Raw genomic sequence first — 23186 nt, forward strand, 5'->3', positions numbered from 1 at the left:
GAGGCAGATTTTTCGCTCAAGCACCACACAAACAGCCTTGATTCAGCTAGACTGGATCCAACGAAGCAGTTGATGAGTGTTACCAAGACATCAAGGTGGCATAATATTGCTGGAGTTCAGGCTGTGAGGGAAATCACTCATTTGCGCACACTGTTCATAATTATTTCCACTGGTATATATATAACTGATTATTACTTTAGCATAATTTGAGCAATCACTACAGCCAATGTTGATAGAAAAGTGCATTTTGCTGGTTTGTTGGTGGTTAGTGAGGAACGCACTGGAATACAGATTGCAGGAGAGCTGCAAATGTTTAATGAGCTTGACCCTAGAGTGTGTGTGCTTTTTTTGTTGGCACACTAAAAAATATATCATTTGGTCGAATGCATTTGAACAGCAACAAAACAGCACCTACCCTCTGCCTACAGACCTAAAAGGTGAAAAATGGACTAAAACAAGTTGTTCACTGCATTGTAACAAAGAACAGGGATTACGTTTGGAATGCAAGTTACAGTTTGCATCCTAGTTGCTTGCTTTCCTACTCATGTAACATATTCTAGGATTGAAGATTCAGAAATACTCATAGGTTGAATTTAAAGTCTCCTGCAAAATGGATGTATAAGATGTCAAAATGAGAGGGAAGGTCCACACAAGCAATCACAAGACACTGATTTTACAGCATATTTAATATCAGGTGGAAACAGTAATGCATCTTAGTTGACGACACGTGATTAGACTTAAACATCATGTTAATTGGTGGAAATTTAGGCTATAATGAAGTCGCTGAAACCCTGTTGTAATTATTAGGATTTTTAAATATCCTAATTCTTCCCTAAATAAAGTTTATTTATAAACTAATTTTGAGAGGATCACATGCTTATGATTGATTACGGCTGGTCCCAGAGTTATCTTAGTCTTGAAGATTTCACCCATACTCCTCCTCCCTTTTCCTTGGTGGTTAGCACGGTTGTCACAGCTGGAATGTCACTGGTTCAAGACCTTACCAGGCCAGTCAACAGGACCCCCCTGTTTTTTCCCATCATCCAAAAAAAAAATGTGACTTAAGATAATTGACTAATTGAAATTGGCACCATAGAGGTGCTCCTAGTCAGCAGTTATCTCTTCATCGCAATTCCTATTTGGTCATTAGCTATAAAAAGTAGTGGAGTTCTCGAGATCTACCTGAGCTTAAACTCTTCTCTCGCCCTGCAAAAGGGAGGGAGCCCCAGGCTGGAGGATTTTATGAGCTAAGGGCTCTCTCATGGAACATCATGCCAAACGCTTTAAAAGTCAATCATCAGCTAAGTGTGAACTTTTGAAAAGTGATCAGGCAGACCAAACTGTAAGTCATAGACAACGGTAGTATGCAAAATCAAATAACATTTGATTTTAATTCCTAACCTGAACACTATAGATTTGTTTTTTGTGTAATTTTTTAGGTATTTTGTTTTTTCAAAAATCTACTTTTGCAACTATTCTTCGGATTCACTGTTTGTAATAGGGCACCAAAACATTAAAAGTAGCCACTTTTACTAAAATATTTATTTCTCTTAAAGGGTATGAGACATCAAAATTAAAAGCTGTACAGTCAGAAAAGTCAGTAGCAATCATATATATATATATATATATATATATATATATATATATATATATATATATATATATATATATATATATATATATATATATATATATATATATATAATCAGCAACTTAGTGGCTATATTGAGTCTTGTGCCTCAAGTAGTGTTTCACACATGCAATGCATGTTTTTACACTATACATCTCCTTATTCTGCACAAATTTCCCTCAACAATCAGAGCTGTCAATAAAACTATACATTTGCCATTATTTAAACTGTTTTGGCAAACTCGAACTTTTTTTTTTCACTGAATCTCAACAAAATCATTTTTGTTTAAATGTTAAGAGCGTTTAAAAGTTAAACAAAAAAGATGTGCAAACTGTTGACAAAATAAGAAAAAAAATATTGTAGCATTTTTATAATTGACATCTAAGAGATGTGACCAGCAAGCGTCTTTTTTTTTTTTTAAGATGTCTAATAGACATCTAAACATGGTTATTTTGTCTAAAACAAGGCTAAATTTGGGCTGTCTGTGAAAATCTAATAGACCTCTAAGAATAAGCCAAAACTAGACTAGTCATCAAATAAACAGAAATCACCTACACGTATAAAGTCTGTCTAATCTGTCTATTTGATGACTAGTCTAGTTTTAGCCTTGTTTTAGCCAAGCTGTCTGCGTTTGGATGTCTATTAGACGTCTATTAAGCACAAACTTGTTTGCTGTGGTGATTTTTCTGATTAGGATATAACAAGATATGGAAAAACTGGCACCTCACCAGTACATGTTGGGGCAGGCAGGTGCATCCCCTGCCACCGAGAACGATGTGTTTTCTCACATCTACTGTCAGGTTTCATCACCAATTTCGTCGACCTTGGTTTTTGGCCTCTAACATTACTCTTCGCTGCATCAGATGCTAGGCTGATTTGTCCCTGTGATAAGACTGTAATACATTATATCATCACGCAGGGAAATTCAAGCCCCATTATGTCAGCAGCAGGGAGGAGTGCAGGTGAAGGAAGGAAAAGTCAAGGAGCATGTCTGCCTGCAGAGATCGGCAACACGGGCTAGCTAAGACTGATAGCTTCATTTTTCTTAGTTTCATAGGCAACAGGTTTGGCTCTGAGGTTATTGGAGCTGCAAGCCGAGCTGAGAAAAGTAAGCACCAGGAAGCTGTCGTACGCTTTGACCACCTGCTGCACATTGGCACAGCTAAGCTGGCTTTCCTTTATACAAAGTTAGCTTTCATTGAGCTTTAGTCAGATTGCAAAGTTAGCTTTGTCACGCTGAATGCATTAAAAGATCTAGAGTTCCAATACAAATAGACCTTTTTCTCTGAGGCGACGCCAACAAGCACTGGCAAGAAAATCGTTCAAAACTGACCTCAATTACAGGAGCTATTAGCCATGCTAATTCAGCAAGACACCGCAAACTGGCACCTTTAGACATCACACGGAGCAGTTTCAATTTGCATAAGGAAAGGTGCTAGTGTAGACTAGCGTACTCTCATCATTTCACACCCTCCTGAATGACTGACCTTCTGTTCTCTGCTTAATATTCATCAGGTATTTGCATACGACTCCATCACTCTGTTAATCTCCCATTTTCATTCACGAGCACATACGGTCGATTGAGAGCAGACTTGAGAGGGTTCATACACGATGGGAGTCAATGGGAATTTCAGTTTGCACTAGTTTTTCAAGCATACTATGCCTCTGTGTGTGTGTGTGTGTGTGTTTTCTGTAACAGAAGATAAAGTTTGGACGGTGGTGGGGCACGATCACATGAGGCCCATTGACATTCGAGGATCCACTCCACGCAGCCCTTTCGTTCTTATCTTCAACTACACCATCTCGCCATACCATCTCCGCTCGCTCGTCACCTCCTCTGAACACTGCCAACAGGAAGTGATATATCGCTGCAGGAAGTCTCGGCTTTTTGACACTTGGGGTTGGTCTTGTTTTTTTTTTTTTTTTTTACTATTTTTGTGTGCTGTACTGCAGAAATGTTGTCGTTCTTATTAATTTTGTGATTTATGCTACCTCAGGAATTGTAATCCTCTAAATTCGGCTAATATGTTCCAAAGGAACAGAAAAAGCACCTCACCGCTAAAAGATTCACAACAGCAGGTTATTACCACAGATATTAAAGGGGCTCAAGTGTGACATGACGACGATGCACGGTGAATGATGATGTTCACTTAAAAAGTGGTTAGAATGTAATTCTTGTCATGCAGGGGTGGTTATGGGAAGTGATGAGAGCATTTGAATCGCAAAGGCATGCATAAAGCCTTAAAACGATTAGGAGCTAAATTATTCCATATGTTTTTTTTTTTCCTGCTCACTGCTTTAATACTGTCGACTTTGTGGGGTTGATCTGCTCAGGAGTTGGAGTTAACTCATCCTCAAACACTTGGCTTACTTTTTTAAATCGTTCTGATTCGCTGCTATGAGATCCAATGTAGCCTTTAAGCAAAAGATCAACCTTTGATCAGGCGGTGAACCTCTAGCACTAGACATCCTGCATATCTGATTGCCATTTGTCATTGAATAAGCTCCCGGCCAGATCTCTGCACCGCTGTGATAGTAGATGTCTGGTCACGCACATTGTGATGCTACTATAACAGCTACTTGACTGACAGGAGCCTCAGAGACTATTACTGACCAGCAGGGGCAGGAGACCAGATGTCATCACGCATGACTAAATTACATTAGACTCCAAACAGTGTTGTCATTATTTGCATAATTATTTACTGGCGGAAAAGTCCAAATATGCTTATCCTTGAGGGCATTTTGTCCATTTTTCAGATGGAACTCCTCTGTCGTGGTGGTTGGATAGAGATGGAGTAAAGCGAACATATTGGGGTGGATTTCTACCTGGAGTCCAGCAGTGTTCTTGTAGCTTGGATGGCAACTGCAGGGATATGAATTATTTCTGTAACTGTGATGCAGACCAAGACACCTGGTAAATATTTTTTTCAGTTATCCAGGGTTTACAGATTTGCATGATTGTGGTGAATTTGTGGGCCATAAAAACAGGGGGGAAAATAAAATTTTGTCATTTTACATACTACTTATCGTACTATGCTCAGGTGTTAATTTTTTCAAAAGACACGTGCTTTTAGTTAGTTAGGTGAGGCATTTGTGATTGACTCAAGTACATTTTGGCTTAGTTTTTTTTAAATATCTTAAATTTGACACAAGTATAGGTAGGGATGTAATGATTCACCTGACTCACGATTCGATAATGATTCGGGGTACTAATCTCATAATTCATGATTTAGTCACATTTTTTTTTTTTACAAAATTATTTGTAACAAATTTAAGGTAAAAAAAAAAAAAACGTAGTTTTTTTTTTCATTTTATTTATTTTTTAATTTATTTATTTATTTATTTTTTTATTTTTTTTTGCTGCACATTTTTTGGAAAAAATAATTCGTTTTTGCCATAAATAAATTGCTATTTTCAAAAACAAAAAACTAATAATACAAACTAAATAAGACTTATTAATATAACCAAATTAAAACTGTATCTGTGCTGGATTTTCTAAAAAGAAATATCAGCATATCTATGTTTTCTGGCATACACTGAGGACATTTACAATATCACCTGCTGAAAAAACTCTTTCACTGGGGACTGAGATGGATAGTGTGGAGAAGTAAGCCTTTCCTAAACCAGAGAGCAGTGTGTACAGAGGTGGTCAATAGGCCAGGGGACTGGCCACTGACATACAAAAAATATATATATATATATATATATATATATATATATATATATATATATATATATATATATATATATATATATATATATATATATAATTACTAATTATATATAAAAATTACTAATCACATGAACAATTACTAAGAACATGATTATGAAGGTGAATATTTAACATTACTTGTATAAATAACTAGTATAAGTATCAGTGTGATAAAGGGCATCACGGTGGCACATGGGGTAGCACAATCACCTCACATCAAGAAGGTCGCTGGTTCAATCCTCAGCTGATTTAGTTGGCATGTTCTCCATGTGTTCTCATGGGTTTCCTCCGGGTGCTCTGGTCTCCCCCACAAGTCCAACGACATGTGGTACAGGTGAATTGGGTAGGCTAAATTGCCCCTAGTTAATGTGTTTGAATGAGTGTGTATGGAAGTTTCCCTGTAATGGGTTGCAGCTGGAAGGGCATCCACTGCATGGATATGCTTGATAAGTTTGTGTTTCATTCTGCTGGGGTGACCACAGATTAATAAAGGGACTAAACTGAAAAGAAAAATCAGTGTGATACAAAATTTTACACTGTAGTTATTATAAATAAGCCAAATAAGCCCTATAAGTCCTCCTTTCTAACAAAACTTATCTTCTTGCACAGTTCTATCATTAGTAGAATATAAAATATTTCAATATAATAATTTCTTTCCAATATAATTTATGCAGTATGTCAAACCTTTAACCATCAATAAAAAAAGTCTCCCTGCAACAGTTAAAAGTAGCCCCACTTGGCAGCCCTGCGGAGAAAGAGCTGTATTTTCCTGTTCTGTGAGATAATAGGATTGCTATTTTTCATAGAGCCAAAGAAATCTGAGGTAGACTGGAGAGTTTTAGTCAATTAAAATGCTATATTGGAATAGCATTTTAAAACCCTTCATTAGTTTCTCCTGTTAAAATGACCGAGACAATGTAGCAAAGCTTAATGCTCGCTATAGGGCAAGTATTACTATTTTTTTAAGCAACAAGTGAAGCATATACACTCCTCGGAGGGCAATCGTCTACCTCAGAGAGAGATTAAAAAGACTTTCTCCCAGCCTTTTGCTCATTACTTCTCCTCTTTCACATTCTCTCATTCACTTTCTCCTCCTGCAGGGCAAATGATACTGGTGTGCTGTCTTACAAAGACCATTTACCTCTCAGTGAGATCGCCATTGGAGACACAAACCGGACAAACTCACAGGCCGAACTCCAAATTGGACCGCTGCGTTGCTATGGCAACCGTGGGTGTTTTGTTTACCAAATTTAAAAGGGGTATGGGGGGTAAAATGACTCTCTGCTGAATACATTTTCATATTTCAATATGCAGAAGAGAAGGACTCTTTTTTTAATATTATTCAATCCAGTGCACAAATTGTTTTCCAACACACTATGTGCTTTCTTCACTGTCCCTCTGCTGCAGGATTTTTCTGGAACTCTGCATCTTTTTACCAGGAGTCCTCCTATCTGCATTTCCCAACCCTCCAAGCTGAACTGAGCATCGATATTTCACTCTTCTTCAAAACCAGTGCTTTCTCTGGAGTGTTCTTGGAGAATCTGGGTGTCAGAGACTTCGTAAGGCTGGAACTTAGTTGTGAGTTGCTGATTAACTAATTTTTTTTTTACTATTTTCCTTCAATATAGTAGAGCTGCACAATTCTGGCTAAAATGAGAATCGCAATATATATATATATATATATATATATATATATATATATATATATATATATATATATATATATATATATATATATATATATATAATATTAATAGTGATATATTAATAACACTTCATATGATATAAAAAATAAATAAATAATAATAATAATATATACATATTAATAACATATATATATATATATATATATATATATATATATATATATATATATATATATATATATATATTTTTTTTTTTTTTTTTTTTTTTTTTTTTTGCTTATAATAAGGAGCACTATTTTCTCACAATTCTGTAGATGTAAAATAAAGGTTAATATGAGTGGGCTATTAATATTATTTCTCAAAAATACAGTAAAAAACAATAATAATATTATGTGTAGGTCTACTGTTGGTTAAAATGCTAAATTTTGTATAGACTTGGAATGGTAAACTTGAACAGACATTAAATTGGTCCTGGTCATTAATGCACAGTAAAGTGATGATATCAGAATACAACTATTCGTAACTCTGATGTTGAATTATTATGTTTAAGACATATGCTTGCAATCTGTCATTGACAACATTATTAGACCTTTTTTCTACTGATAAAATCAGATTGCCTCTTGCATTATATTCAACATTACATCGGCTAGAGTAGGTGCACGGTTTCATTTTCCTTGCTAAGTGCGGTTCATAATTCCCGTGCAGCTCTCAAACAATCACTCTGTGCCACAAACTGAACGTTGTATACAACTGTATTACCTGTTATTCACAGCCTATGCAGGTTCTATTTACTAAAGTAGACATCATTTACAGGCGTGCCCTCGCCCTCTCTCTGGTGACAGGTCATGGTCAGCTCACGTCACATGTGATTTTGCGGTCGTGAATACATCATTACAATAAGACAGAAATGGTATTTATGGGTGAATTGTACCTTATAAATACAGTATGTGACTCTTTCAACCTTATTTCAACACCATTGGTGTCCACACTGCTGAACAACGTGTGTAAAACAATGTGAAGACTTCACAGCTGCTTTTACTTCTCTCCTGGACTTGAAAATATGATTGGCAGAATCGTAGAAATGCTGGATTAAGATCTTCGAGGGGGTCAAATCGAAATTGCGATCCTTTTTCAAATAATTGTGCAGCTCTACATTATAGCAAATTTATTGATAAATTTACAAAAAATGCAGAAGAAAGATAACATTTTACAGTCCCTCTATGATTTTTCTGGACATTTTTTTCTGAATAAAATGCCTAAAATGATTGACTTTGCAATAATATTTGAAACAGTTGTTGTCTTAAAATAATTTGACCACATATATCATTGGGCTATCTCTATATACAGGATACTCTGAGAAAAGCAAGAAGAAAACATACATGTTTACCTTCTAACCCTATAAAGCCTACTATATCATACACATATACTGTAGGATGTCAATGAATAAAAGAAACAACATTTGGCAAAAAAAAAATCTACTAAAAGCCTGCTAAAATATATTTAGAATTCATGAAATATCTGAATTTGTTTGTACAGAGCTTTAATCATAAAACTAACCACTTAAATGTTCTTACTAAAGGCAGTTTATTAGGAGATTTAAAGCGTTATATGTAGCCTGCTATACTTTTGTGGCCATAAATAACAAGTACAGCAAGCTGTCCCTAAGTTAAACTAACGCCGAGTTCAAACTGCATGATTTCAGCCCCAATTTTAACTTGCCAACGGTTTGAGAAATCATCGACAAATCTCTGAACAGGCAAATTGTTGCTTGTTCACATGAGTAACAATCACACAATGTGAACTATTAAAGATGCGATCTGAGAGAATCGCAGATAAGTCGCCAACCCCCGTAAGATATTTGGCATGCTAAATATCTAAACATGTCGGCGATTGAAAATCATGCCGTGTGAAATGTGTTCTGATTGAAAAAAGCGATTACCTACAATCAATGAGAGAGCAGCATCCAGGTCAGCATAAAGTTGAGGGAGGAGTTACAAAGGTATTGACCACAAAATCAATAAGCATGGCTTCTTTTTGGTCTAATTTAACCAAAGAAATGGAGAAAAAACTTTTGGAAATTTGGCAAGAGGACCTGTGTCTGTTTGACGTGTCATTTGAGCAATACCACAACTGGGTCGAAAAAGAAAAAAAACTAGATAGAAATTGCTAAATTCTACTCCATGTGCATTTTCTACCCCACTAAAAGTATCTTTCTCATTATGCAGTTAATAACAAAAGATATACTACAATAACTTGGGTTGTTTCTATGTTACTTCTCGCGTATGTTTGGCTGTGAGACGTAATTTGGGGGACCAAGACAAAGTTGTCAATGATTCTCCCTATTGTGTTCATTCAGTGTGAAACCCCCTGTCGCTGATCTATCTTGCAGTGTAAACACAGCAGCGACAAAATGCTGCACCAGATACTTTGAAAACCGTGTAGTCTGAACTTGGCATAAGCTGTTTTTTGTTTTTGTTTTTAATTCTCACTATATTGGTATTCCCATGGGCATTTGAACGCCTCATGTGTCAACTGTTATAATAAAGCATGATCAATTTAACGCACATAACATACTTCAAGTTGGTTTGGCTGAATGCAAATTGCATCTGAGGCTGCCCAAAATCTGCAGCAATTTCAAAAATTGCAAAGTTGCTCTCTGTATTTAACATAATGTCCTCAATTTTGTGTTAAACTCAGAATCACAAAATCCTGGAGAGACTGATTTTCATGGATAATGTTATTCAGTATATTTTTCTCCAAAAAAAAAAAACTTTAAGCACTTCTTTAAAATAAGATAAACTTTTAGTAAACTGCACTGTGGTAATTTTGACACTTTTCTGTGTGATTCTCAGCTCCCTCTACCATGAACTTCACCTTTGACCTTGGAGATGGACCAGTAACTCTTACTGTTCGGTCACCTGTAGCCTTGAATGACCGTCAGTGGCATTATATTCGTGCTGAGAGAAATGTGAAAGAAGCTTCTCTACAGGTTGACTCACTGCCGCTGGAACTAACCGAAGCGCCGCCTGAGAAACCATATCGGCTTCAGCTCAGCAGTCAACTCTTTGTAGGTGCGCAAACATGCAATCAAGCAAATGACATAATTATAATGTTTAAATAACATTGAGTTTACTTTAACTCGAGCTACGAATAATCCTGTGACCAAAAATCTACACTTCAATCTACACTCTACACTCTAATGCTGTGTTCACACCAGACGCGGAACGCACGGATAAATCACGCTATTCGCGCATAAATAGTCGCGTGAACATTTGAGGTTACTCGCTTCATTCGCGCGTCAAACTCCGCTTCATTCGCGCGTCAAACCCCGCTTCATTCGCGTGTCAAATTCACTTCAGAACAGATGCGGATTCGTGTGATGGGCTGGGCTCTGTCTGCCCTGTGACTCTAGCTTCATAACTAAAGGGCTAACATGGATTTTATGAAGAAAATAACAGTGTTTATGTGCTTTATGAAGGATAATAAACAGCGTCGATACGTTTAGAGCTGTGTTTGAGTCCACTACATCCTTTCAGAGGTGCATCTAGCTCTTTAAGCTCATAGACTCCTCCAGAAACTGAACCTGGCTGATGGAGGTTTTCAGCGGTGCTTCTGACTGAGCCCAGCCCAGTTTGATGAACTTCTTGTCGGTGTCTGCTGGGGGATTTCCCCTAGGACACCGACAACAGGCGATACATCACAATCACGCCCCATACAAGAGCAAGGTCCTGATTGGTTAACGTGGGTGATTCGCGCGAAACGCTCATTAAGCGCGTCAAACGCGCAAAACGCTCAATTCGGGACACGCCATTCGCGCCATGCGCACCGCGCAATTCTCGCCATTCGCGCCGCGCCATTCGCGCGTATCGCTCTGCAGGATGTCTATTCGCGCGTTTGCATTGACTTAATATGTAAATCACTCACGCTTGACGGGCGTGCCGCATCTGATGTGAACGCAGCATAACACTTCATATGATATTTATTGAGAATTAAGACACAATGAGATATTATGTAATTTGCTCCAAGAAAACATTGCTACCTTAATAAATCCAACTGTTATTTCAAAAGTTCAAGGGAACAGATTAAATAGTAATATGAAAAAATTATTAATTGGATTTACTAAATTTTTTACAATATTTAATGGGCTGAATTTTAAACAAACAATTCAATTTAGTAAAGTTCATCTTAATTTTCTTGTTTAAATTCACCCCATATAAATTGTTTGCAACCACTTACCATTTTTTTTTTTTTTAGCGCATGTTAATGTAAATAAAAGCAATATAGCAAAGACCTATATAACATTTTTAAGTATAACAGTGACAAATAGGAACATGTAAATCATTTAACGTTAGCCAGGATTTTAGGCAAGGCAAGGCAAGTTTATTTATATAGCACATTTCATACACAGTGGCAAATCAAAGTGCTTTACATAGACAAGAATAAGAGAAACAAGTTTTCAATAAACAAATTTTAATAAAACCTTTCCCACTAATTTATCTTTTACAGTTTACACTAAACTCTCAAATTATGTCAAAATGTGGTTAATTATGTCAGTAGATTGGGCACACATAGCACACAAATGGCATCGTTTCCTGAGAATGACACTATTATCGACTTCTAAGGGCTTGGCTTTGTAAATTGCCAAGACAATTAATCATTGTAATCTCCCCATTAGGAGGAACGGCTTCAAGGCAGAGGGGCTTCGTGGGCTGCTTACGCGCTCTCACCATTAATGGGGTTACCCTTGACCTTTTCGAACGTGCAAAGACCACCCCGGGGGTGAATTCAGGCTGCCCGGGTCACTGCACCAGTGACAGCGTCTGCCATAATGGAGGACGATGTGTTGAAGAGCGCAGCAGTTACGCCTGTGACTGCACACAAACAGCCTTCGATGGGCCACACTGCAGAAAAGGTGAGGTTACAATGGCTTCTGGGCAAATTCATAGGCTTTCATAGGCCTTAATGCACCAATCAAAATAAGCTGAATGAGAAGGGCACAATGGATTAAAGCATGACTGTTTCTCAATTCCAAGAATGCAGATAATGGACGTCCTTGCAATCTTGCTAATTTACCACAGAAGAACAAACTCGAGGGCTAATGTTTTTGACTTTAACTGTATATATACAGTAACATGCACAAAAGCTTTACAAATATACTTCGCACAATACAAATATGTCTACCCTTAATGTGTTTATGACCTTTTTAAGATTTTCATGGTAATGTTTAATTTCACCATCTCATTTAGGGAAACTTAGATATAAGTTACATCTCTGAACTTCAATAATAAACTGGTATAAAATGCTGTGCTTTCCACCTCATTTATTCAGCTGCAATGAGTTCTGGGACTTCTAGAGCGAGTACCGCACTCAAGTCTGCATCGATGCATCCATGACATCAAGAACACATCTGTATCTTTGATACAGTGTTTGCAGCGTATCTCTCAGGCTCTCTCTGCCGAAGAGTGCGCCATGCAGTCCTTCATTCACAAATGACGTTGAAATAACCCCATTTTAAAGCATTTATTCAACAAAAAATAATTTATTCAACAATTTGTGATAATATTCATTTCATAAAGACTGCAACACTGTGTGATGCATAAATTAAATGCAGATGCATATTGTCATTGCTTTAAATGTCTCCCATACAAAGCTCCACTCTCCTCTTAAGCCTGTCTTTTTTCAAGTGCATTAGGTGGATGCAGCAAACTTACAGAATTTTCTCGGAAACATGTGGTAGGAGGGTCTATGTCAGGGATGTTCCTGGAGAGCTTCAGCCCTGCACAGATTAGTTCCAACGCTAATTAAACACACCTGATCAAACTAATTGAGACCTTCAGGCTTGTTTGAAACCTACAGGTAAGTGTGTTGGAGCAGGGTTGGAACTAAACTGTGCAGGGCTGCAGCCCTCCAGGAATTGAGTTTGACATCCCTGATCTATGTTGTGCTTGGGGGTGAAAGAGTGAGAAAAAAAGATTACACAGATATAAAGCTTGTCTACCACCCGTAAGTATTTATTCGGGGATTTGCGTTAAAAGGTAATCTGTGTGGAACATCGTTGTATACTGAAATATGGTTAGTCTATGTTACTTTTCTAACGGTCGTGTAGTAAATTCAAATGTAGTACCTTCTGAGTTGTTGGCAATTTCAGACACAGCCCATGTTTCAGATGCTTGTAGTTCTCAAACGCTGGCATTCTTGATGACAGAAATGCTTTTAAAGCATTTACACTGTAAAATCACACAATTAGATCAAAGCCCACAGAGAGAAATGAAATCAGGACTCTATAGGACATAATTTAATAAACGTTTAACCCAACGCTTGTGGTGAACTGTTGGATATGGTGTGATTCTCACAAAAAAAAAAATGTGCTAGAAAATCACGCACAATGTAATCTATGGAAATATGGATCACAAATTCAACCTTTTTTTTTTTTTTAGACAACGTTTTCCATAAGTGTCCGGGAGTGTCAGCCTACCGGTGTATGAGAATGCGCCCTTGATGGCGTGTTCACCTTGAATTCATTGAGGCTGGGCTGACAGGCTTTGGCAGAAAAGCTTTAACTGACAAATGGAATTTAATTACAGCGTCCATCCCTCTGCCTCAAACCCATCCAGGAGCCTGTCAGTCAGATTACCAATGTAATGGCTTTGTTTCTTTACAATGTGATGTCACAACGGGTCTGCTCCAGCCACGGGTGTTTACTGCTAACTAGAATAGATGACCAGAAAATGAGAAGAGACAGAGAAAATCAGGAGGACAGCGGTCTCAGCTGTGGCTGGGGAGGAAGCAATGCTAATGTTGTTGTTTTTTATAGCTCTAATAATGAAAAATAAGATGTTAGAGTTCATTGGTACGCTAAATTTGCATAGAGATGATGATGATGATGATGATTGCAGTGGAGTTACACGGAGATTGCTTTGTCTCTCCATGTCCATCACAGCTCTTGCAGCTTCTTTTGAAAGTGGGTCTTCAGTCCTGTATACTCTCCAGGAGCCATTTTCTGGGATACTAAACGAGGAAGCCAGAAGATCGCCGGCTGGTTTCCATGATGCAGAAGTTGCCAAGTCTCAAGAGAAAGTGTCATTTGGGTTCTTGACGCGTCACGTGCCAGCCTTGATCCTGATGGCTCACACTCTGGACCAGAACTACATGGCTGTTATGCTCACATCAAACGGTACTAAATCAAACATTACTGAAGAACTTGCAAAATAATAGAGCTGTCACAATAGAGATTTTTCATTATATGATTATATGGCTAGAAGAATTCACGGTAACAACCAGTGTTGTCTAAGTTACTTAAAGTAATTGATTACAAGTTACTGATTACTACCCTGTTCCCAATTTGGTTGCGCAAGCCGCACACCTCCATTGGAAATAATAAACTTGTATGTGCAAAAGACGTGATATTTGAACGGCCCATAAGCTCCTATGCTTCTTTTTACACTTTTAGATGTTACCTTACCTTACCAATCCTGCACAAAAAAAAAAAATATATATATATATATATATATATATATATATATATATATATATATATATATATATATATATATATATATATATAGCCGTTTAGGATTAGGGTTAAGGCTGATTCATACTTCTGCATCAAGCACACCGGCGCACCCTTGCTGTGGACGCATAGCCCTCGCCGTGGCCATTGCGCACCCTTTAAAAAATGCAACTATATGTCACAACAAGGACATGCAAGCACTGTGATTGGTCGGCTTGATATCACTGATGAGTGTGGGTGGGAATGTGAGCCATGCGAACCCGTTGAAGCGAGTGTTTACTAATGTGGAGTCCGGTGAAGGAGCTCCAGATGGAAACTTTAGTTTTGTGTTTACCTCATGATTAAAGTTTGTTGCAAGTCCTCCGGTCCCCGCCTCACAATAAGTGAGTTTGAGCTACTTCTACATTAGATAGTGTTCAGAAAAAACAAAACACCAGTGAGAAAACTTGACACAAAGTAACATAAAAACCTCACTGCCAGCTAGGAAGTGTTATTGCCGGCCAACTCAAGCAGAAGTATAAATGCATGACAACGTGCAAGGCATGCGGCTTGGGTCACACCGATCACTCTACGCAGAAGTGTTCACCAGGCTTTAGGTACCTCCATGGTAACGAGTATTGTCCGAGAATACTTTCTGTTCAAATTGCTGGTCTGGTTCTTTAGTTGAAAGTTCTTTAGAGACTGGACATAAACTGCAGTTCAGAGTAATACCTTTGTTTTTACGCTTACTGAAATAAATGTAATGTCTGTATTTCCACTCGAAGAAGCAACCACTGTCGTCAGTAGCTATTACAACTTATGTTCTCCAGCATTGACGTTGCAGCTGAAATAGTGATTTTAAAAGGCAAATATTGTTTTAGAAAATCTAAATTTGTAACGCAATTACACTGACTTTAGTAACTGTAATCAAATTACACTAAAGTATTACTGAGTTTCCCAAAAATGTTATTAGAATATAGTAAAGTGTTACTGTTTAAGGCGATACACCCAACACTGTTAACAACATATTGCAATTTTTTTTTCCTCTATCAATAGTGGCACTATTTTTTTTCCGTGTTGTTTTATTTAAATATCATGGTTTTTGCAATACCAGTAAATTGTGACCACGTAAATTAACCTGATAACCCAATTAACTCAATATTAAAATGTACCATTATGAAATCAAAATAGGTCATTAAAATGATCCATTTAGATCTGGTGAGCTTTTTGAAGATAAGTGTGAAATTAGTACACTTAAAAATATTTACAGACATGTTTTTATGTTACTTTAATTTTATTAAGTTAATCAGGTGGTTGTCACAGTGGTGCAGTGAGTAGCATGATTGCTTTGCAGCAAGAAGGTCTCTGGTTCGAACCTCGGGTGGGTCAGTGGGTCAGGCATTTCTCTTATGAGTTTGCATGTTCTCCCTGTGTTGGCATGGGTTTCCTCCAGGTGCTCCGGTCCACAGACATGCGCTAAAGGTGAATTGAATAAACTAAATTGGTCGTAGTGTATGTGTGTGAATGAAAGAGTGTATGAGTGTTTCCCAGTGTTGGGTTGCGGCTGGAAGGGCATCCGCTGCGTAAAACATACGCTGGATAAGTTGGCGGTTCATTCCACTGTGGTGACCCTTGATTAATTAAGGGACTAGCTAAAAAGAAAATGAATACATGAACAAGGTTAATCAGGTGTAAACTGGATTTTTTAAATGAAATGAAATTTAACTTATTTTAGTCCATTTGCTTGTTGTAAGCTGAAGTAACTAGAAAAGTTCATTTGATTAAACTAAACAAATTAAGGCACCAATAATTCTTTACAGTATACTTACAGTGTCTTTCATATTACTACATGTAAACAGTAGTGTTATTCTGGCAAAGTGTATGTATTCTGTGCAGATTTAATACACAGTCATCTCATTAGTCAATCTGAATAGTTAATGTAGGATGTATATGTTTTTTTTTGTTGTTTTTTTTTTTGAATGTTTGGTTCAGTTATGTTAAGGTTTAGTAACTGTACTTTGCTAGATTAAAATTAGGCATTTCAGTCACTAACTAAGCTTTTATTTAAAGTAAAAATACTGAATCTAAACATTTAAAAATGCCTGATAAAACAAAAATTGTGAAATAGACAGAGGTGAAGGACTTACTTTAAATCTTTTGTAACATTATGTTTTGAATGCCACATTGAAAAATTTCAATACATCCTACATTTACTTAATCCAGTCCTTAGTTTTGACTAAGAAGTCAAAGATCAACATCTTTCCTTTAGTTTTAAAAGTAATCAAGGAAAGAACCTGTTTTTTAATTCACACCCTGCATCGTTCTTACTGCCATAAAGCCTTATAACCTGCCACCTCTTGAAATTCAAACATACTCATTAAATACACATGCATGCAAACTCTTTTCTCACTCATTGCACCTTTTCCTAAGGATTACATGGCATCTTAATTAAAGACTCTTGCAACCATGGTCTCTAATTGCAATTTAAAGAACTCTTTCATGCCTCTTTTTCAGCTGATATTGGTGCAGATCAGGTAGTCATGTTACACCTACAAGGGAAATGATGATTCACATGAGAACTTTTTCAAGTGCAGAGGTGATCTCAAGACTTGCTTGGTCCTGTTATCCCAAATGACAAGCATGTTCAAGCGTTCCAAATTCACAAATTGCTAATTGCAGTGAAATGACAATTAATTAACTTACAAAGAATAGTCTGTTTATTTGTCTATTTCTGAAAGCGCAGGTGCACTCAGTAGGGATTTTATAGCACACAGCAATGAAAGTTCGTTAATTTTGAAGTTTTACAGCAGAGGTACAAAATGCTTAAAAAATAAACAAACAGTGATTTTTCTGAACACACATATATATATATATATATATATATATATATATATATATATATATATATATATATATATATATATATATATACATACATACATACATACAGCTATTGTTGTAATCTACACTTACTGGCCACTTTATTAGGTACACCTGTTCAACCACTCTTTAACCCAAATTTCTAATCAGCCAATTATATGGCAGCAACTCAATGCATGGTCAGGACGATCTGCTGCAGTTTAAACCGAGCATCAGAATGGGGAGAAAAAGGTGATTTAAGTGACTTTGAATGTGGCATGGTCGTTGGTGCCAGAAGAGTATTTCAGAAACTGTTGATCTACTGGGATTTTCATGCACAACCATCTCAAGGGTTTACAGAGAATGGTTCGAAAAAGAGAAAATGGTAACACTTTATGTTGATAGGCCATTTAAGTATTAGTAGACTGTCTGCTTAATATCTGTTGATGCTGCTCCTTCAACAGACATTTAACTGACTATAAGTACATGTCAAGTACATGTCAACTTACACAAACCTTAACCCCAACCTAACAGTCTACTTATAATGTAATGATAATTATTTGGCATGTAGATGCAATGTAACTTAAATTCAAAAACGGACCATCAAAATAAAAAGTGACCGAGAAAATATCCAGTGAGCATTATAGATGTGCAGCCGAAAAAATCTACAGCAACTGTGTGCTGCTATCATGCAAATATGCACCAAAAGCTATGAGAAATTATTCCAGTAGCTTGTTGAATCTATGCCACAAAGGATTATGGCAGTTCTGAAGGCAAAAGGGCTCCAACCCGGTACTAGTAAGGTGTACCTAATAAAGAAGCAGGTGAGTGTATGTAAAGACCCATACTATTTGTGCAAGTTTACAGTAATAACAGAACATTAACTATTACATTAGAATGCTATTAATGTTTAGATATATAACCCCAAATCATAATAAGTTGGGACAGTACGGAAAACGCAAATAAAAAAGAATGTAGTGATTTCTAAATTTACTTTGGCTTATATTTCATTGCACACAATACAACAAACATTAAATTATGTTCCTCTTGATTTTTATTTGTTTGTTTTTGTTTTTAAAATACAAATATAAAAAATATTATAAATATTTAAATTTTAGTTCAAGCTACACATTTCATAAAAAGTTGGAACAGTAAAACATTTACCACTTTGTAATGATGCCAACACTTAAAAGATGTTTAGGGATTAAAGACACTAAGTGATTACGTGTTTCAGGTGTAATTTTGTCCCTTTCTTCATGCAAACAAGTCTTAAGGTGGGCAAAACAAAGTGTCCATTTCTCCTAAAAAATACCTTAAAATACTGATTCATCTAACCACAATACAATGTTTCCTCTGTGTGATGGTCCATCCTAGATGCCTCCGTGCCCAGAGAAGTTGACGGCACTGTCAATTGACAATGTTAACATAAAGCTGCAAAGTCAAGTCAAAGTAAATATAGATTTTTTTATTTATTTTTTTTATTTGTGTTTTTCATACTGTCCCAACTATTTCTAATTTGGGGTTGTAAAAATAAACACACTTTATTTTGATGGTCCATTTGTTGAATTTAAGCTGCATTGCATATACATGCCAAGTAATTCTCATTAGATTATAAGTAGACTGTTGGGTTGGAATTAGGGTTGGGGTTAGGGTTAGTGTTAGCATGTACTTGACATGGACTTATAGTCAGTTAAATGTCTGCTGAAGGTTCAGTATCAACAAATATTAGGTAGACAGTCTACTAATTCTCAAATGGACTATCAAAATAAGGTGCAACCTAATAAACTCTCATAACAAAAAGCTAAACACAGTCTGTGCATTGAGTGGATCATTGTCTCCACATTGTGCATTTAATTCATTTGATAGCCATAAATTATTGCTACAATTTAGCCACACAAAAGGATCTCATTATCACAAAACCCTTAATGTAGAAACAGAAACACTTTACATTAGGGTCCTGTCGGAGCTTGAAATGCAAAACGTTACTTCATGTCATGTTGCATTCATCATCTCAAACACATATCTTATTTAAAGTCAATAGCTTTTCTCTGATTTCCCAGGCAGCCTGCAAATACGATACTTGATGAATAAAGAAAAAAGGACTGAGATGTTCAGCCCAAAGTCAGGCAGTCTAGCAGACGGACGCTTCCACTGGGTCAAAATCAATCGAAAAGGACAGGAGCTCCTTGTTCAGGTGAGCCTTTCTCTCCATAGCAACAGATGTTAACACAATGGCCAGTATCTGATTTCTAAAGGGCTTTAAAGTACTTGACTTTCTATGTGCTCGTCTGATAACTTACCTGAGATTTTAAAGATCTTTTAACATACAAATATTGCTCCTATAAAAGCATGTCATCGTAACCCGAGATGTATTTCCCATGATTCAATTGCAATGTTGGTATCAGGTTTTGTATCTGTCATTATATCTAAAGCGGTTTTCAGTGACTGTCGAAACTTGATTTCCTCAAGCTTATCTGATAACTTATCTGAGATTTTAAAGGTCTTGTCAAATAAAAGATGCTCCTAAATCCATGTCATAGTGACCGTGGATGTATTTTCCATGCCTGATTCCAATTTGTATGTTTCCAAGTTATCTGTCATTACATCTGAAGGGGTTTTGAGACATCTCCATTACTTAATAACTTAATAACTTATCTTAGATTTTATTTGTAATATACAAATGGTGCTTCCAAAAGCATGTCATGGTGACCCAAACTATATTTTCTATGGCTGATTCAATATTAGTATCACTTTTTTCTAAGTTATCTGCCATTATACTGTATCAGAAGAGGGTTGCCATTGGCTACCAATACTTGACTTACTACAAGCTTGTTTAATAGCTTATCTGTGGCTTTAAAGGTCTTGATGCTCCTAATGTCATAGTGACCTTATACAGTATGTATCATCCATGTCTCGTTTAAATGCAATATTTGTATCAGTTTTTGTAAGTTATCTGCCATTATATCAAAGGGAGTTTTAAGTGACCTCCGACTCTTGACTTTCTGCATGCTTTTCCAATATTGTATCTGATATATTAAAGGCCTTGTAACATAAATGATGCTCCTAAATCCATGTCATAGTAAGCTGAGATGTATTTTTTATTTGTATTAAGATGCCTATTTGCCATTTAATCGAAAGGGGTTTTGAGTTAGCTCCAACACATGGCTTTCTGCATGCATGTCCAGTACCATATCTGAGATTTTAAAGGTCTTAACACAAATGATGTGCATTAAAGCAATGTCATGCTGACCCGAAACCCATTTTCCATGCTGTATTCAAATACAATATTTGAGTCAGTATTTTCAGAGTAATGTGCCATCAAATGTGTGCTCTTGTAGACTGAAAACACAATAACCCAGCAGAACAAGCCTGTCTTTTATCAAAAGGGGGTTTCAGTTACCTCCAATACATGACTTTCTGCATACGTGTCCAGTAACATATCTGAGATTTTAAAGCTCTTGTAACTTACAAATGATCCTTTTAGAATTATGTAATAGAAAGCTGAAATTTATTTTCCATTTCTAATTGAAATACAATATTGGAATCTGCTATTATGTGAAGTTTATTTATAAACTAATTTCCGGAGAGTCACGTGCTTATGATTGACCACGAATTATCCCTTATTAGTAACAGATGATTCCTAACTCACTACAAATAACTAGAGTTTCTTACCTTAGTTATCTTCGTCTTGAAGAATCCTTCCTTGCACCCCTACTCCTACCCCTTTTTCTTGACAGGGTGGGATGGCAGCCCATTGGTTAGCACTGTTGCCTCACAGCAAGAATGTCTCTGGTTTAAGTCCTTACTTGGCCAGTAGACGTTTCTGTGTGGAGTTTACATGCTCTCCATGTCCTTCTCACGTTGGTTTCCCCCAGGTTTCCTAGTTTCCTCCTACAGTCTCAAGACGTGCAACATAAATGTATTGACTAAGGCAAATTGGCACCATTGATGAGCTCTTAATTAGCATCCCTAATTGCCATTAGCTATAAATAAGCAATCGGGGGAGTTCCCGAGACCTAGCTGAGATCAAACTCCCCTTTCGCCCTGCAAACGGGAGGAAGCCTGGGGCTAGAGGATCTTATGAGCTCAGGGCTCTCTCACAGGACAGAATGCCAAACACGCTTTATAATAAATCATCAGCTAAGTGTGAACTCTTGAAACAGTATTTAAAGGGATTTTACTTGACTTTGTACATATTTGTCTGATAATTTTTTTTATTTTTGAAGGTCTCCTGAAAGTATGTCATATTGACCTGAGACCCATTTTGCATGCCTGATTCAAATGCAATATTGGCATCAATACTTTCCGAGTAATCTGCCATCATATCTGTGCTCTTGTAGATTGACAACACAATAACCCAGCAGTACAGCCTGTCTCCTGGCTCTGCTCTCAGCCCGGTGAGGTCGGTGATTTTGGGGAGAATCCAAGGTGAGTTTCTGACAGGCTTTTGAAGAGGACTCTATTCCTTCATGTTCCTTGTGTGCCGTTTCACACATTTCTATTTCATTGATGTGGCGTCAGGTGTTTGAATTCAGGCAGGTTAAGATGAGGGGGGGGTTGGTTGTCTGGGTTTGGGAGGAAGAGGTACGTTGTACAGACTTTTGACAGCACCGTCACAGGTGAATTGCCAAGTGAAAGCCAAATGCAATTTCTCAGTGTTGCCCGGGAGACCGTTTCTTTTTACCTGATAAGAAACGATGAGGGCTTGCAAATGGCATGAACCTCAGTGCTTTGATTGAGGGGAGAGAACATTTAAGACAAATTAGCAATAAAGCACTCTGCACAACTTGCAACAAACCCCTTTTAAGCTCATTAGTCATTACTGACGCCTAGTAGAAAAGGAACCAGCGCTGAATGTGTTTGATTTATTCAGTTTAAGAAAGGCTTTTAGACACTCAAAGACAGACTTGTGAAATATAATAATGAAGCTTGTTAAAAGGTTATTAAGCAGATTAGAGGTCACTTGTGTGATTCTGTCTGTTCTTTTGGTTTTATAAACAGTCTACCGGTTGACTATGAATTCAGTTAAAGGTGCGATAATTTAATTTATATGCCACTGACATCTCTAAAAGTAATTGCTACAAAAATAAAAGACTCTCCTTGTCTCCTATGAAGGCTGATTTATACTTCTGCGTCAATCACATGCGTATGATCGGTGCAGCCATCTCCCAGTCGCATAGCCCTCGCCGTGGCTGACACGCACGTCTTAAAAAAATGTAACTACACATCGCACGGATGCATGGCGCAAGCTCTGTGATTGGTCAGCTTGGTATATGTGACGACTGTGGGCGATGTTGAAAGCCGCAAGCTTGATGGAGCGAGTGTTTACAGATAGAAGCTTTTGTTTTGTGTTTACCTTATGATTAACGTTGTTGCACGTCAACCGGTTCCCATCTCTGAATGAGCAAGCTTTAGCTACTTGTGCATTAAGGTATCATTCAGAAAGAACAAAACACCTGTGAAGAAACTCTATACGGAGGAACATAACATAACCTACTGCCAGCTAGCATTTTAGAAGTGTTATTACAGAGCAACACAAACAGCGCACCAAAGTATAAATGCACGGCATCACGCAAGGCAGGCACCGTGGGTCACGCCGATCACTTTGCACAGAAGTATAAACCAGCCTTTAGTCAGATGAAGAGTTTAAGCACTTTTTTAGCTCCAGTTTATCATGAGAAGCAACCAACAAATGGCTTAATAATACACTTTCAGTTAAAAGTTTGTGATCAGTTAGTTGTTGGTGGTGGTGGTGTTTTTCATTCTTTTATTCAGCTGGGACTTCGTAACTTAAACAAGATTTCTACTGCATACAAATGTTTTTTTTTTTTTTTTTTAATTTTTATTCAT

General features: G+C 37.0%; 1 protein-coding gene across 7 annotated transcripts in view; it reads left to right on the forward strand.

Moving 5' to 3' along the window:
• cntnap5l (contactin associated protein family member 5 like) overlaps positions 1-23186 on the forward strand; it is a 137826-nt gene that overhangs the window by 108640 nt on the left and 6000 nt on the right. For 4 of the 7 annotated variants that reach the window (XM_073916915.1, XM_073916917.1, XM_001338437.9 and 1 more), the window contains 9 exons: positions 3330-3530; positions 4388-4544; positions 6443-6570; positions 6750-6920; positions 9841-10059; positions 11664-11900; positions 13929-14162; positions 19397-19530; positions 21677-21764. In XM_073916915.1, the coding sequence (XP_073773016.1) occupies positions 3330-3530; positions 4388-4544; positions 6443-6570; positions 6750-6920; positions 9841-10059; positions 11664-11900; positions 13929-14162; positions 19397-19530; positions 21677-21764 (1569 nt within the window). The remainder of the gene's footprint in view (positions 1-3329; positions 3531-4387; positions 4545-6442; positions 6571-6749; positions 6921-9840; positions 10060-11663; positions 11901-13928; positions 14163-19396; positions 19531-21676; positions 21765-23186) is intronic. The other 3 variants (XR_012387246.1, XR_011017265.2, XR_012387248.1) reach the window with 1 other exon arrangement.

This window comes from Danio rerio, chromosome 11, assembly GCF_049306965.1.
Source record: "Danio rerio strain Tuebingen ecotype United States chromosome 11, GRCz12tu, whole genome shotgun sequence".
Classification (NCBI taxonomy): domain Eukaryota; kingdom Metazoa; phylum Chordata; class Actinopteri; order Cypriniformes; family Danionidae; genus Danio; species Danio rerio.